The 12,984-nt window shown below is 42.9% G+C and overlaps 1 protein-coding gene across 1 annotated transcript in view; it reads right to left on the minus strand.

Moving 5' to 3' along the window:
* Positions 1 to 12,984, minus strand: part of MYO1E (myosin IE) — a 189,285-nt gene that overhangs the window by 72,955 nt on the left and 103,346 nt on the right. Inside the window, exons 10-14 of the mRNA XM_077263863.1 lie at positions 4,863 to 5,059; positions 3,584 to 3,664; positions 3,413 to 3,499; positions 2,954 to 3,040; positions 1,070 to 1,237 (exon numbers count right to left, since the gene is read on the minus strand). Of these exons, the coding sequence (XP_077119978.1) occupies positions 1,070 to 1,237; positions 2,954 to 3,040; positions 3,413 to 3,499; positions 3,584 to 3,664; positions 4,863 to 5,059 (620 nt within the window). The remainder of the gene's footprint in view (positions 1 to 1,069; positions 1,238 to 2,953; positions 3,041 to 3,412; positions 3,500 to 3,583; positions 3,665 to 4,862; positions 5,060 to 12,984) is intronic.

A 12,984-nucleotide genomic window follows, 5' to 3' on the forward strand; every position in this document is an offset into this window, starting at 1 on the left:
GGGTTGCTTGCGCAAGGGGCAAGTATTGCTCCCACGAATAGAATGCCCCCGAGTGAGCCCTTAAGGCTACTTTCACACTTCCGTCGGTACGGGGCAGTCGCAAACTGTCGGCCCGACGTACCGACGGACTTTGTGCACAACGTGGGCAGCGGATGCAGTTTTCAGATGCATCCGCTGCCCATTATGAGTTCCGGGGAGGAGGGGGCAGAGTTCCGGCCGCGCATGCACGGTCGGAAATGGCGGAATCAACGGACAAAAAAACGTTACATTGAACGTTTTTTCGTCACGATGGGCCGCAAAATCACGATGCATCTGTTGCACGACGGATGTGACGTGTGCACATTCGTCGCAATCCGTCGTCAATAAAAGTGTATGGGAAAAAACCGGATCCTGCAGGCACACAGGATCTGTTTTTTTACCATAACGACGGATTGCGACGGATGAAAAAAAAACAAGTGTGAAAGAGGCCTAAATCAAATTCCACCAAAGTAAACCGTTTAGAAAGAATTAATGCTCCCATAGTCAATATTGTGGCACCCATTACAAAAAAAATAAAAAAAATTATACTCCGCTAATACGAACATCTGACTGCGCCTTCTCCCCTGCACACAGGCAGCATATTGCAGTGATCATATTGCGCCACCTGCGCTGGGATGCTGAAGTCTTGTAGGCTGCAGTCTACAGGGCTGAGCGTGGTCAACTGTATTGGCGTCATGTTGACTTGACACACCACAAAATGGTGCTTGCCTGGAGATTCCAGGTAGCTGGCCAGAAGTCTGGGGAATAAGCACTGCCCCAGATCTTCAGGAGTCTTTGTAAGATTAAAACTATGATAGACATCCTGCATTTTTCTTCAATGTTGTGCCTTATACTATGCATGACATTTCAGGTTTACCAAAACAGCTTTTCCGCAGAACATCTGGGTTTACCAGTGTAACTTGTCTCTCAGTACTACTGACGCTCCACGGGAAACCACTCTGCTGCTAATAGGTCTCCACATTCCGGATATTTCTCATCTATTACAGTCACCTTGTTTTGTCAACTTACAATTTTGCCTTTGCCAACGTACCTTTCCAGCATAGTGATGAATAATAAAACCCTGATTCCAGCTGTTAAAATGTTCATGAGTCCCCACTGCCATCTGGAGCTTCTGTAAGAGAGTCTGGTCTGCCCCTTCTCCCACGGCGTGCATTGTGGCACAGACATCATCCAAGATACTCATCACACCTGGTGGATTCTGAAGAAGCCAACAAACAACAAGCACAGACAGTAAAGACATTAGGAAATGGTAAAGAAAAAAAAAAAAAAAGTCTCCATTCTTCTGTGGAGCAGAAGATGCATTAGTGACCCAAGAGTCGGGACTGGAACAGGCTGGAAGCCATCACGTTCTACACATTCAGCAGCATCCTAGATAAAGCCCTGATAATTACACTCACATTCTCGGGCCATGTGTAGACATGAAAAATATGAGAATCCGTAGCAGAATACAGTACATGTGAGTGGGGTTATGACTTATGAGAACTCTTCACAAGTAGCAGAACCTGTACACATTTAGTGATCAATTCACATTGTATTTTAGCAGACAATCAAAATACATTAAAAAAAAAAAATTCAGATGTCACCCCTACTGTGACACAAGGTTTTGACTATTTTACTATATTTGCAATTTTTGTTTTTCTGTGCCTATGATGGAGCAAAACACCACAAATTAAGAAACACCAAATGGACACACAATGGTACCCAACAGACATAGCACAGAATTTCTCTGGGTCCATGAAAAATGGTCTGAAAGTTTCTGTTCACATCTGATTTAGAATCTTCTGAGACCATTCTGTTCCTGCATTTCTCTGGGATAATCACCAATGTGTCCTCTCCCTTTAAAGACAAACTTCTTTGCACGCAATAAGTGTATTCATTTTGAGGATATAATTTATCATTACTATAACTATATAAAATGCCATTTTTACATGCATTACATATTGGCGTTTGGTACACAAACCAGTCTATTACACAAGTGTGGTCAAAAAAAGTCCAAAAAGACTCCGGTCAGTCTTCTGATGAACAGTGCCAGAGAGAACCCACTGACTAGAACAGAAGTGGTCAGATTTTTGTCAGTTTGTTCTTTCACTGAACAACGTAACACACCATGTTCTGCTATTTTGTCTGGTATTTTTGGCTGGATCCATGACATGAGATCGGAAAGAAGCCTCAAACTCCAATGTGTCCAAGGTAATTCTGTTCCATGCTACCTACTTCCGCCAGCCAAAGCATTGGTATGGTACATATGACCCACTGATCCCTCCATCTGTAATTCCTTATGCCAATGTGGGTACTGCCCTACACTCATCAGGTAAAGTGACTGATACTCAGGAATATATAGGATGGCACTAAATAAGCCATAAATCACAAAGATACGTGCAATACTCTCTGCTGAAGTTAAGGGAAGAAAATTGTATGTCTTACTGAAGAGTAGACAGGCTTCCCCCATTTACAAAGAAACTTATTGGCATATGAATGAGATCTGTATTACTTTTTAGGAGGTGTAGATTTTTATTAGGAGATAAAAAAGCAAATGCATTTTTAGATGAGTAATACACATTGGAGACTAGTACCAGTCCAATGTAAGAATTGCAGTTAAATAATGTAGCTTCTGCATAATGATCGACTTGCTGCGGTTTCTGCATTTGTGATGCCATAATAAAGCAAGCTGATCATTATTAGATCCAGAGGCCACATTCCTTTACTTGAATTTGGCTTGGGGAAAAAAGTGATCATCTCACATTTTGCTTTCGTGCATCTACACGTTGTTGAAGCTTGAGAGGTCTCAACACCCCCATTGCCAATATAGGAGCTTCGCCATACAAATTGTACAAAGACCAGATTAACCTAATAAAATAAAATGGATGTCAGGGTTGATGGGGGGGAAAAAAAAAAAAAAAATTCTTACACTTACCACTTTATTCTCAATGAGATCACACACTATTTTATTGTTAAAATACTCTATAGGGGTCCAGCGGATTCCTTCCTGGACGTATTCCTCCTGTAAGTCCAACACAAACAACTATAAGTAATGGCATCATAGCAAGCTAAAATCCAAATAAGCTCACAATGGTGATGGAAAGGACCACGCACATGATAGTGCTTCATAGGCACCTTGTGAGTGCATAAAGCATGTTGCAGGCAATAAGAAGCATATGCAGCACTTTTGGGACTTTAGCTAAACTAACACTGCTTTCTTCACAGTCCGTAAAAAGATACACCCTTAAATTAGCAAATGCCTTCAATAAGAAATGTAGTATAGTTCTAGTATTATACCTACTACATTTTAGGATAGATCTTGGAGATGGGAATACCCCTTAAGTCTCATCCTTATAGCTATACGAATTGTAAGTATATCCAGAGATTTACTGACCTGTTCTGCTTTGAGAGTCAGCTCAATAAATATTTGCTGTAACTTTTCATTAACAAAATTGATGCAGAACTGCTCAAATCCATTTTTCTGAAAAGAAACAGATACAGATTATATGATGTATACTGTAGATTGATGGAACAAGTGCCAATTTATCACCGTCATTTAACTTACCTGGAAAATCTCAAAGCCATAAATATCAAGCACACCAATATTATATTCTTCATGATCCTTCTGCATAGCTTTATTAATGGACTGAAAAAAACAAAACAAATATTCTTCAGTAAATGACTGCACAGTCTAATGGCATGCTTATCAATTCTTATATACAGTACTGAGCAAAGGTCAGAGCCCAGCAATTTTGTCTGTGTAATTTCCTGTTAAAACCACAATAAAGATCACTCATTGGGGCATATTTATCAATAGTGTCCAATTCTTGGACAGTGCAAATTTAGACTACACAGTCCAAAAAAAGCAAGCACCCGATTTACCAAACAGCATGAACCGCTATGAGAAATCTGCTCCTATTTAATACTGTCTAATCCAAGCTTACACCACCTATTTGGCTTACTCTATGCCAGAAATGTGTGCCAAAATATTGGTGTAATGTTTTGCTAAGCAATGTCCATTCTTAGAGAAGCTGTACTCCCTTGCTGGACACATACAAGTCGCGAAATGCAGTTTTTTAGTGCACGACCGAACGCCACAATTCTGGTGCCTTTAGCTTGATAAGTTTCCCCTCTCCTGTTGTTATGGTTGTAACATTTCATAGTTGAGAAGGACAGAATAGTTTGCTCTTTTTAATCCTCAGAATAGTATGGTGGTATTGTTACAGCACTGAATGTCCACATGGAGACCAAGTTTTCCATGTTTCACATATTTTTATACTCCAATCGGTCTACTTTTCTATATAGGATATACATCCGGTACTTGGCAGCTTCACCCAATTAACTAGCCAAATAGTAGATCTATGAATTTTACATTTCAGGTGAACATGGTGACACAGTAATGAAATAAGGTCACTAGATTAGAACGTTCAACGTAGAATATTAATGCTTTTAACTTTTGCTGAAACTAAAATCTCACAGGAGAACAGGAGACTCGTGAAAAAAAATAAATAAACTGAAGAACATTCTAATCAGTATTTCCCAAACTCCAGTCCTCACGGACCCCAACAGGTCATGTTTTCAGGATTTCCATGGTGCTGCACAAGTGAGAACTCCTGATACTTCCATCACCTGTGCAATACTAAGGGAATCCTGAAAACATGACCTGTTGGGGTCCATGAGGACTGGAGTTTGGGAAACACTATTCTAAATAGTCTCAATAAACCTGGTTACACATCAAGACAAATCATTGGGGTTGGAAAAATTACCAGTCATGGTCAAGTTTATGCAAGTAGAATAAGGTTAGTACCATCCAGGCTTACACATGTATATGAGGTCATACTTACATCCACCAGAAAATCAAATAGACGAGAATGCAGTGCTTTGGCTAGAGCATCTCTGGTGTAGCAGGCTTGCTCCACGTTCAGGGTCACATTGATGGATTCGGACTTGCCGCCCCACTTGCTGTCCATCTGCCTGCTTGTTAACTTCTCTTTTAAACGACTTTCATTTATTCCAAGAAGAAATGTAGGGAAGGCTAGAACTGCAAATACATGAAACTATTACCACGCATAGCAAACCGGTACAGCACATTCAGAAGCCATGTATTGGTTTTCTTGATATAAACCTCATTTAAAGAAGGATTGTCCCATTAGAAAAACCCCTGCCCATAAAAATAAGTATATGATACACTGCCAATTTTGCAACTTTTCCCACCTACAAAGAATGGAGATGTCTAATTTGTTTCACAGGTACACTTCACCTGTGAGAGACAGTACATAAATAAAAACCACATTGTATGATTTTTACATAATTAACCCCTTAACGACCGCCGATACGCCTTTTAACGGCGGCCGCTAAGGGTACTTAATCCACAGCGCCGTTAATTAACGGCGCTGTGGAAAAAGTGAATAGCGCCCCCCAGAGTCGGATTTTCTCTGGGGTCTCGGTTGCCGAGGGTAGCCGAGACCCCAGAGAACATGATTCGGGGGGTTTTTACTGACCCCCGAGTTGCGATCGCCGGTAATTAACCGTTTACCGGCGGTCGCAACAAAAAAAAAAAAAAACGCGATTTGCCGTTTAATTTCTCTGTCCTCCGATGTGATCGCACATCGGAGGACAGAGAAATGTGGTCCCCGATGGCCCCCAATAGCCCCCCAATACTTACCTACCTCCCCCGGTGCTCCTCGTGTCTCCCCATGGGCGCCGCCATCTTTTTTCCGGGAAAAAATGGCGGGCGCACGCGCAGTGCGCCCGCCGCCCGGCACCCGGATGTTCTTTGGGGTCTCGGCTGCCGGGGGTAGCCGAGACCCCAAAGAACATGATCGGGGTCGGTTTGCACCGACCCCTGCTTTGCGATCGCCGGTAATTAACAGTTTACCGGCGACCGCAAAAAAAAAAAAAAAAAGCGATCAGTTATTTCTCTGTCCTCTGATGTGATCGCACATCAGAGGACAGAGAAATAGGGGGATTCGGGGACCCTATCATACTCACCCGGGGTCCCTGGGTCCTCTTCTGTCTTCTCCTGCCAGCCGGCTTTTTCATCATGGCGGGCGCATGCGCAGTGCGCCCGCCATCTGCTGCCATCTGCCGGCCGGCAGGAGAAGACAAGTTGGGGCTAAAATTAGGGTTAGGGTTAGGGTTAGAGTTAGGGTTAGAGTTAGGGTTAGAGTTAGGGTTAGAGTTAGGGTTAGAGTTAGGGTTAGAGTTAGGGTTAGAGTTAGGGTTAGAGTTAGGGTTAGAGTTAGGGTTAGAGTTAGGGTTAGAGTTAGGGTTAGAGTTAGGGTTAGAGTTAGGGTTAGAGTTAGGGTTAGAGTTAGGGTTAGAGTTAGGGTTAGAGTTAGGGTTAGAGTTAGGGTTAGGGTTAGAGTTAGGGTTAGAGTTAGGGTTAGGGTTAGAGTTAGGGTTAGAGTTAGGGTTAGAGTTAGGGTTAGAGTTAGGGTTAGAGTTAGGGTTAGAGTTAGGGTTAGAGTTAGGGTTAGGGTTAGGGTTGGGGCTAAATTTAGGGTTAGGGTTAGGGCTAGGGTTAGAGTTAGGCTACTTTCACACTAGCGTTTTTTGGCTTCCGTCGCAATGCGTCGTTGGAGAAAAACGCATCCTGCAAAAGTGCTTGCAGGATGCGTTTTTTCTCCATTGGCTTGCATTAGCGACGCATTGCGACGGATTGCCACATGTCGCATCCGTCGTGCGACGGATGCGTCGTGCTTCGGCGGACCGTCGACAAAAAAAACTGCATGTAACTTTTTTGTGCGACGTGTCCGCCATTTCCGACCGCGCATGCGTGGCCGGAACTCCGCCCCCGCCTCCCCGCACCTCACAATGGGGCAGCGGATGCGTTGAAAAAACAGCATCCGCTGCACCCGTTGTGCGGCGCTTACAACGCTAGCGTCGGTACGTCGGCCCGACACACTGCGATGGGCCGAGTACGACGCTAGTGTGAAAGTAGCCTTAGGCTTCTTTCACACTTGCGCCGGTACGGGGCGGTCGCAATGCGTCGGCCCGATGTACCGACGCACGTTGTGAAAATTGTGCACAACGTGGGCAGCGGATGCAGTTTTTCAACGCATCCGCTGCCCAGTCTATGTCCTGGGGAGGAGGGGGCAGAGTTACGGCCACGCATCCGCGGAAATGGCGGACGCGACGTACAAAAAAAAGGTTACATTGAACTTTTTTTGTGACGACGGGGGCTAAAGTTATGGTTAGGGTTGGGGCTAAAGTTAGGGTTAGAGTTGGGATTAGGGTTAGCGTTTGGATTAGGGTTGGGATTAGTGTTACATTTGGGATTAGGGTTGGGATTAGGGTTAGGGTTGGGATTAGGGTTAGGGGTGTGTTGGATTTAGGGTTTTGATTAGGGTTATGGTTAGGGTTGAGATTAGGGCTGTTTTGGGGTTAGGGTTGTGATTATCGTTAGGGTTGTGATTAGGATTATGGATCGGGTTGAGATTAGGGTTAGGGCTGTGTTGGGGTTAGGGTTGGAGTTAGAATTGGGGGGTTTCCACTGTTTAGGTACATCAGGGGGTCTCCAAACACGACAGCCAATTTTGCGCTAAAAAAGTCAAATGGTACTCCCTCCCTTCTGAGCTCTGCCGTGCGCCCAAACAGTGGTTTACCCCCACATATGGGGCATCAGCGTACTCGGGATAAATTGGACAACAACTTTTGGGGTCCAATTTCTCCTGTTACCCTTGTGAAAATAAAAACTTGGGGGCTAAAAATCTTTTTTGTTGGAAAAAAATATATTTTTTTATTTTCACTACTCTGCATTATAAATTTCTGTGAAGCACTTGAGCTTTCAAAGTTCTCACCACATATCTAGATAAGTTCCTTAGGGGGTCTAGTTTCCAAAATTTGGTCACTTGTGGGGGTTTCTACTGTTTAGGTACATTAGGGGTCTGCAAACGCAACATAACGCCCGCAGACAATTCTATCAAAGTCTGCATTCCAAAATGGCGCTCCTTCCCTTCCGAGCTCTGCCGTGCGCCCAAACAGTGGTTTACCCCCACATATGGGGTACCAGCATACTCAGGACAAATTGGACAACAACTTTTGGGGTCCAATTTCTCTTGTTACCCTTGTGAAAATAAAAATTTGGGGGCTAAAAAAATCTTTTTTGTGGGAAAAAAAATATTTTTTATTTTCACTACTCTGCATTATAAACTTCTGTGATGCACTTGGGCATTCAAAGTTCTCACTACACATCTAGATAAGTTCCATGGGGGGTCTAGTTTCCAAAATGGGGTCACTTTTGGGGGGTTTCTGCTGTTTAGGCACATCAGGGGCTCTCCAAACGCGACATGGCGTCCGATCTCAATTCCAGTCAATTTTGCATTGAAAAGTCAAATGGCGCTCTTTGCTTCCGAGCTCAGCCATGCGCCCAAACAGTGGTTTACCCCCACATATAGGGTGTCGGCGTACTCAAGACAAATTGTACAACAGCTTCTGGGGTCCATTTTCTCCTGTTACCCTTGGTAAAATAAAAATTTGGAGGCAAAAAGATCATTTTTGTAGAAAAAATGCGATTTTTTTATTTTCACGGCTCTACGTTATAAACTTCTGTGAAGCACTTGGGGGTTCAAAGTGCTCACCACACATCTAGATAAGTTCCTTAAGGGGTCTAGTTTCCAAAATGGTATCACTTGTGGGGGGTTTCCACTGTTTAGGCACATCAGGGACTCTCCAAACGCGACATGGCATCCGATCTCAATTCCAGCCAATTCTGCATTGAAAAAGTCAAACGGTGCTCCTTCAATTCCAAGCTCTGCGGTGCGCCCAAACAGTGGTTTACCTCCACATATGGGGTATCGACGTACTCAGGAGAAATTGCACAACAACTTTTGTGGTCTAATTTCTCCTGTTACCCTTGTGAAAATAAGAATTTGTGGGCGAAAAATTCATTTTTGTGAAAACAAATGCGATTTTTTATTTTCACGGCTCTACGTTATAAACTTCTGTGAAGCACTTGGGGGTTCAAAGTGCTCACCACACATCTAGATAAGTTCCTTGGGGGGTCTAGTTTCCAAAATGGTGTCACTTGTGGGGGGTTTCCACTGTTTAGGCACATTAGGGGCTCTCCAAACGCGACATGGCATCCGATCTCAATTCCAGCCAATTCTGCATTGAAACAGTCAAACGGTGCTCCTTCACTTCCAAGCTCTGCGGTGCGCCCAAACAGTGGTTTACCTCCACATATGGGGTATCGGTGTACTCAGGAAAAATTGCACAACAAAATTTGTGGTTAAATTTCTGTTTTTACACTTGTGAAAATTAAAAAAAATGGTTCTGAAGTAAAATGTTTGCAAAAAAAAGTTAAATGTTCATTTTTTTCTTCCACATTGTTTTAGTTCCTGTGAAGTACGTAAAGGGTTAATAAACTTCTTGAATGTGGTTTTGAGCAGCTTGAGGGGTGCAGTTTTTAGAATGGTGTCAAACTTGGTTATTTTCTATCATATAGACCCCTCAAAATCACTTCAAAGGTGATGTGGTCCCTAAAAAAAACATGGTGTTGTAAAAATGAGAAATTGCTGGTCAACTTTTAACCCTTATAACTCCCTAACAAAAAAAAAAATTGTTTCCAAAATTGTGCTGATGTAAAGTAGACATGTGAGAAATGTTATTTATTAACTATTTTTTGTGACATATCTCTCTGATTTAAGGGCATAAAAATACAAAGTTTGAAAATTGCAAAATATTAAAAATTTTCGCCATATTTCCATTTTTTTCATAAATAATCGCAAGTAATATCGAAGAAATGTTACCACTAACTTGAAGTACAACATGTCACGAAAAAACAATCTCAGAATCAGCGGGATCCGATAAAGCGTTCCAGAGTTATAACCTCATAAAGTGACACTGGTCAGAATTGTAAAAATTGGCTCGGTCATTAAGTACCAAATTGGCTCTGTCACTAAGGGGTTAAAAGGGAATCTGTCACCCCATTTTTGGCCTATATGCTGCGGCCACCGCCGTCAGGGGCTTATTTACAGCATTCTGTAATGCTGTAGATAAGCCCCCGATGTAACCTGATAGAGAAGAAAACCAGGTTACATTATACTCACTCAGGGGTGGTCCCAGTCCGTTCTGATGGTCGTCACGGTCCGGGGCCTCCCATCTTCATACGATGAATTACTCTTTGCTTCCTGCCGCGGCTCCTGAGCAGGCGTACTTTGCCTGCCCTGTTGAGGCAGAGCAAAGTACTGCAGTGCGCAGGGAAAGGTCAGAAAGGCCCGACGCCTGCGCACTGCAGTACTTTGCTCTGCCCTTGACAGGGCAGATAAAGTACGCATGCACAGGAGCCGCGGCAGGAAACTAAGAAGAGGACGTCATCGTATGAAGATGGGAGCCACTGGACCCGGACCGCAACGCCCATCAGACCGGACCTGGGTGAGTATAATATAACCTGGTTTTTTAATCTTTCAGGTTGCATCGTGGGCTTATCTACAGCATTATAGAATGCTGTAGATAAGCCCCTGATGCCGGTGGCCGCAGCTTATAGGCACAAAATGGGGTGACAGATTCCCTTTAAGTTGCATTTTATTGTATGAAATAAGTATTTGATCACCTACCAACTAGCAAGAATTCTGGCTCTCAGACCTGTTATTTTTTTCTTAAAGATGCGCTCCTACTCTGCACTCATTACCTGTATTAATTGCACCTGTTTGAACGTGTTACCTGTATAAAAGACACCTGTCCACACACAATCATACTCCAACCTCTCCACCATGGTCAAGATCAAAGGGCTTTCTAAAGACAGACAAAAAATTGTAGACTTGCACAAGGTTGGGATGGGTTACAGGATAATAGGCAAGCAGCTTGGTGAGAAGGCAACAACTATTAGAAAGTTGAAGAACCACCAGAGGACTGTCAATCTTCCTTGATCTGGGGCTCCATGTAAGATTTCGCCACGTGGGGCAAGCATGATTCTCAGAAAGGTCAGTAATCAGCCCAGAACTACACAGGAGGACCTGGTCAATGATCTAAAGAGCTGGGACCAGTGTCTCAAATTACCATTAGTAACATACTACGCCGTCATGGACAAAAATTGTGCAGGGCACGCAAAGTCCCACTGCTCATGCCAGTACACGTCCAGGCCCGTTTGAACTTCGAACATCTGGATGATCCAGAGGAGGCATGGGAGAAGGTCATGTGGTCAGATAAGACCAAAATATAACTTTTTGGTATCAACTCCACTTGCCATGTATGGCGGAAGAAGCACGAGTACAACCCCAAGAACACTGTCCCAACCGTGAAGCATAGTGGGTGAAACATCATACTTTGGGAGTGCTTTTCTGCAAAAGGGACAGGACAACTGCACCATAATGAAGGGAGGATGGATGGGGTTCATGTATCATGGGATTTTGGCCAACAATTTTCTTCTCTCAGTAAGAGCACTGAAGTTGGGTAGGGTTTCAGTCTTCCAGCATGACAATGACCTGAAAACACGGCCAGGGCAACTAAGGAGTTGCTCCGTAAGAAGCATTTCAAGGTTCTGGAGTGGGGTAGCCAGTCTCCAGACCCGAAGCCAATAGATACTCTTTGGAGGGAGCTGAAATTCAACGTTCCCCAGTGACAGCCCTGAAACTTGAAAGATCTAAAGATCTATATAGATTAGTGGGCCAAATTCCCTGCTGCAGTGTGTGCAATCTTGATCAAGAACGGAAACATCTGACCTCTAATTGCAAACAAAGGTTTCTGTACCAAATACTAAGTTCTGTTTTCTATTGCATCAAATACTTATTTCATGCAATGAAAATATCAATACAGAATCAGTGTATGATTTTAATTTGCATTTTAGATTCTGTACCTACAATAAAAATTACAGACCTCTCCATTCTTTGTAGATGGGGAAACTAGCAAAATTGGCAGTGTATCAGATACTTATTTTGGCCACGGTTTTAAAGGTATACGGATGGGTTTTTTTTATCACATAGGAGCCCCCTTTATATGCCAGAGCCATTTAATAGTGGTGGACTCGGCTAGTTCATATATTACATGGGCCAGTCATTCATTTCTCTACTGCTGGCAATTATAAAGTTATCAAAAGCTGTACCCAACTCCCCCCCCCCCCTGCCCCCCCTTTAAGTAATTGGATAGCTCCTTGACATGCTAATAAGGTTCTTCTGGACTGCAAAAGGCCATCTTGTTCTTAACTTTATAGATCTGTGAGTATGAATGCTGACTCTATAACCAAGCGAGCACCAAGAAACTATTTTCAGTTGATCGGAAAAATGCCCAAATCAGATGCCTAATATAGCACAAGAAACAAGTTAGAAGCAACAGGTTTTTCTGTAAACTTTCCACAAGAATATCACACTTAAAAAAATGTCTAGTGACCAAGAAGATACATTTACTGCCAGTAGGCGTGAAAAGTTACTTTAGAATCTGACGTTTTTTATGGCTCAGTGGAACCAAGACATTCATGACTGTAATTATATAGTGCCCACTATGACTCTGGACAAAGCTCTTGGTTGGACAAAGCTCTTGGTTAAACTCTTCCAGACTGACTGCACTTTCCTACATGGAGGGCCTTCAGTAAGTTCCTGACATAACGCTAATGAGGTGTGCATCGAGCCCTACAAATTGATTGTAGTTCTTGTTTTTTTCTCCATATTACAGTTGAACTCTTGGCTTAATTAATCTTATTGCAAGGAGCCTGCATACCGAACCTCCTTGGAGGCTCTTTTTTTTATACTGCCACCAAGCTCATTACTGCACCATTTTTAATTTTTTCTTTAAAGTGTACTCCCTCCTGAGTTTCATATAATTAAAAGGAGATTAAGAAAATGTAAAATGATTCCTGAAAGTATTATAAGATTGTTTAGGCATTAAAGCCCTGTTATTAAAGTCTCATGTGCCCTGTATTGGGTCTATGGGATTTTTTTTGCACAGCTACTGCCATTTTGAGATCATACAGTGGGGAAAAGAAGTATAGGATACACTGTCGACTTTTCCCACCTACAAAAAATAGTGAGG

This window comes from Ranitomeya variabilis, chromosome 5 (genome assembly GCF_051348905.1).
Source record: "Ranitomeya variabilis isolate aRanVar5 chromosome 5, aRanVar5.hap1, whole genome shotgun sequence".
NCBI classification, from domain to species: domain Eukaryota; kingdom Metazoa; phylum Chordata; class Amphibia; order Anura; family Dendrobatidae; genus Ranitomeya; species Ranitomeya variabilis.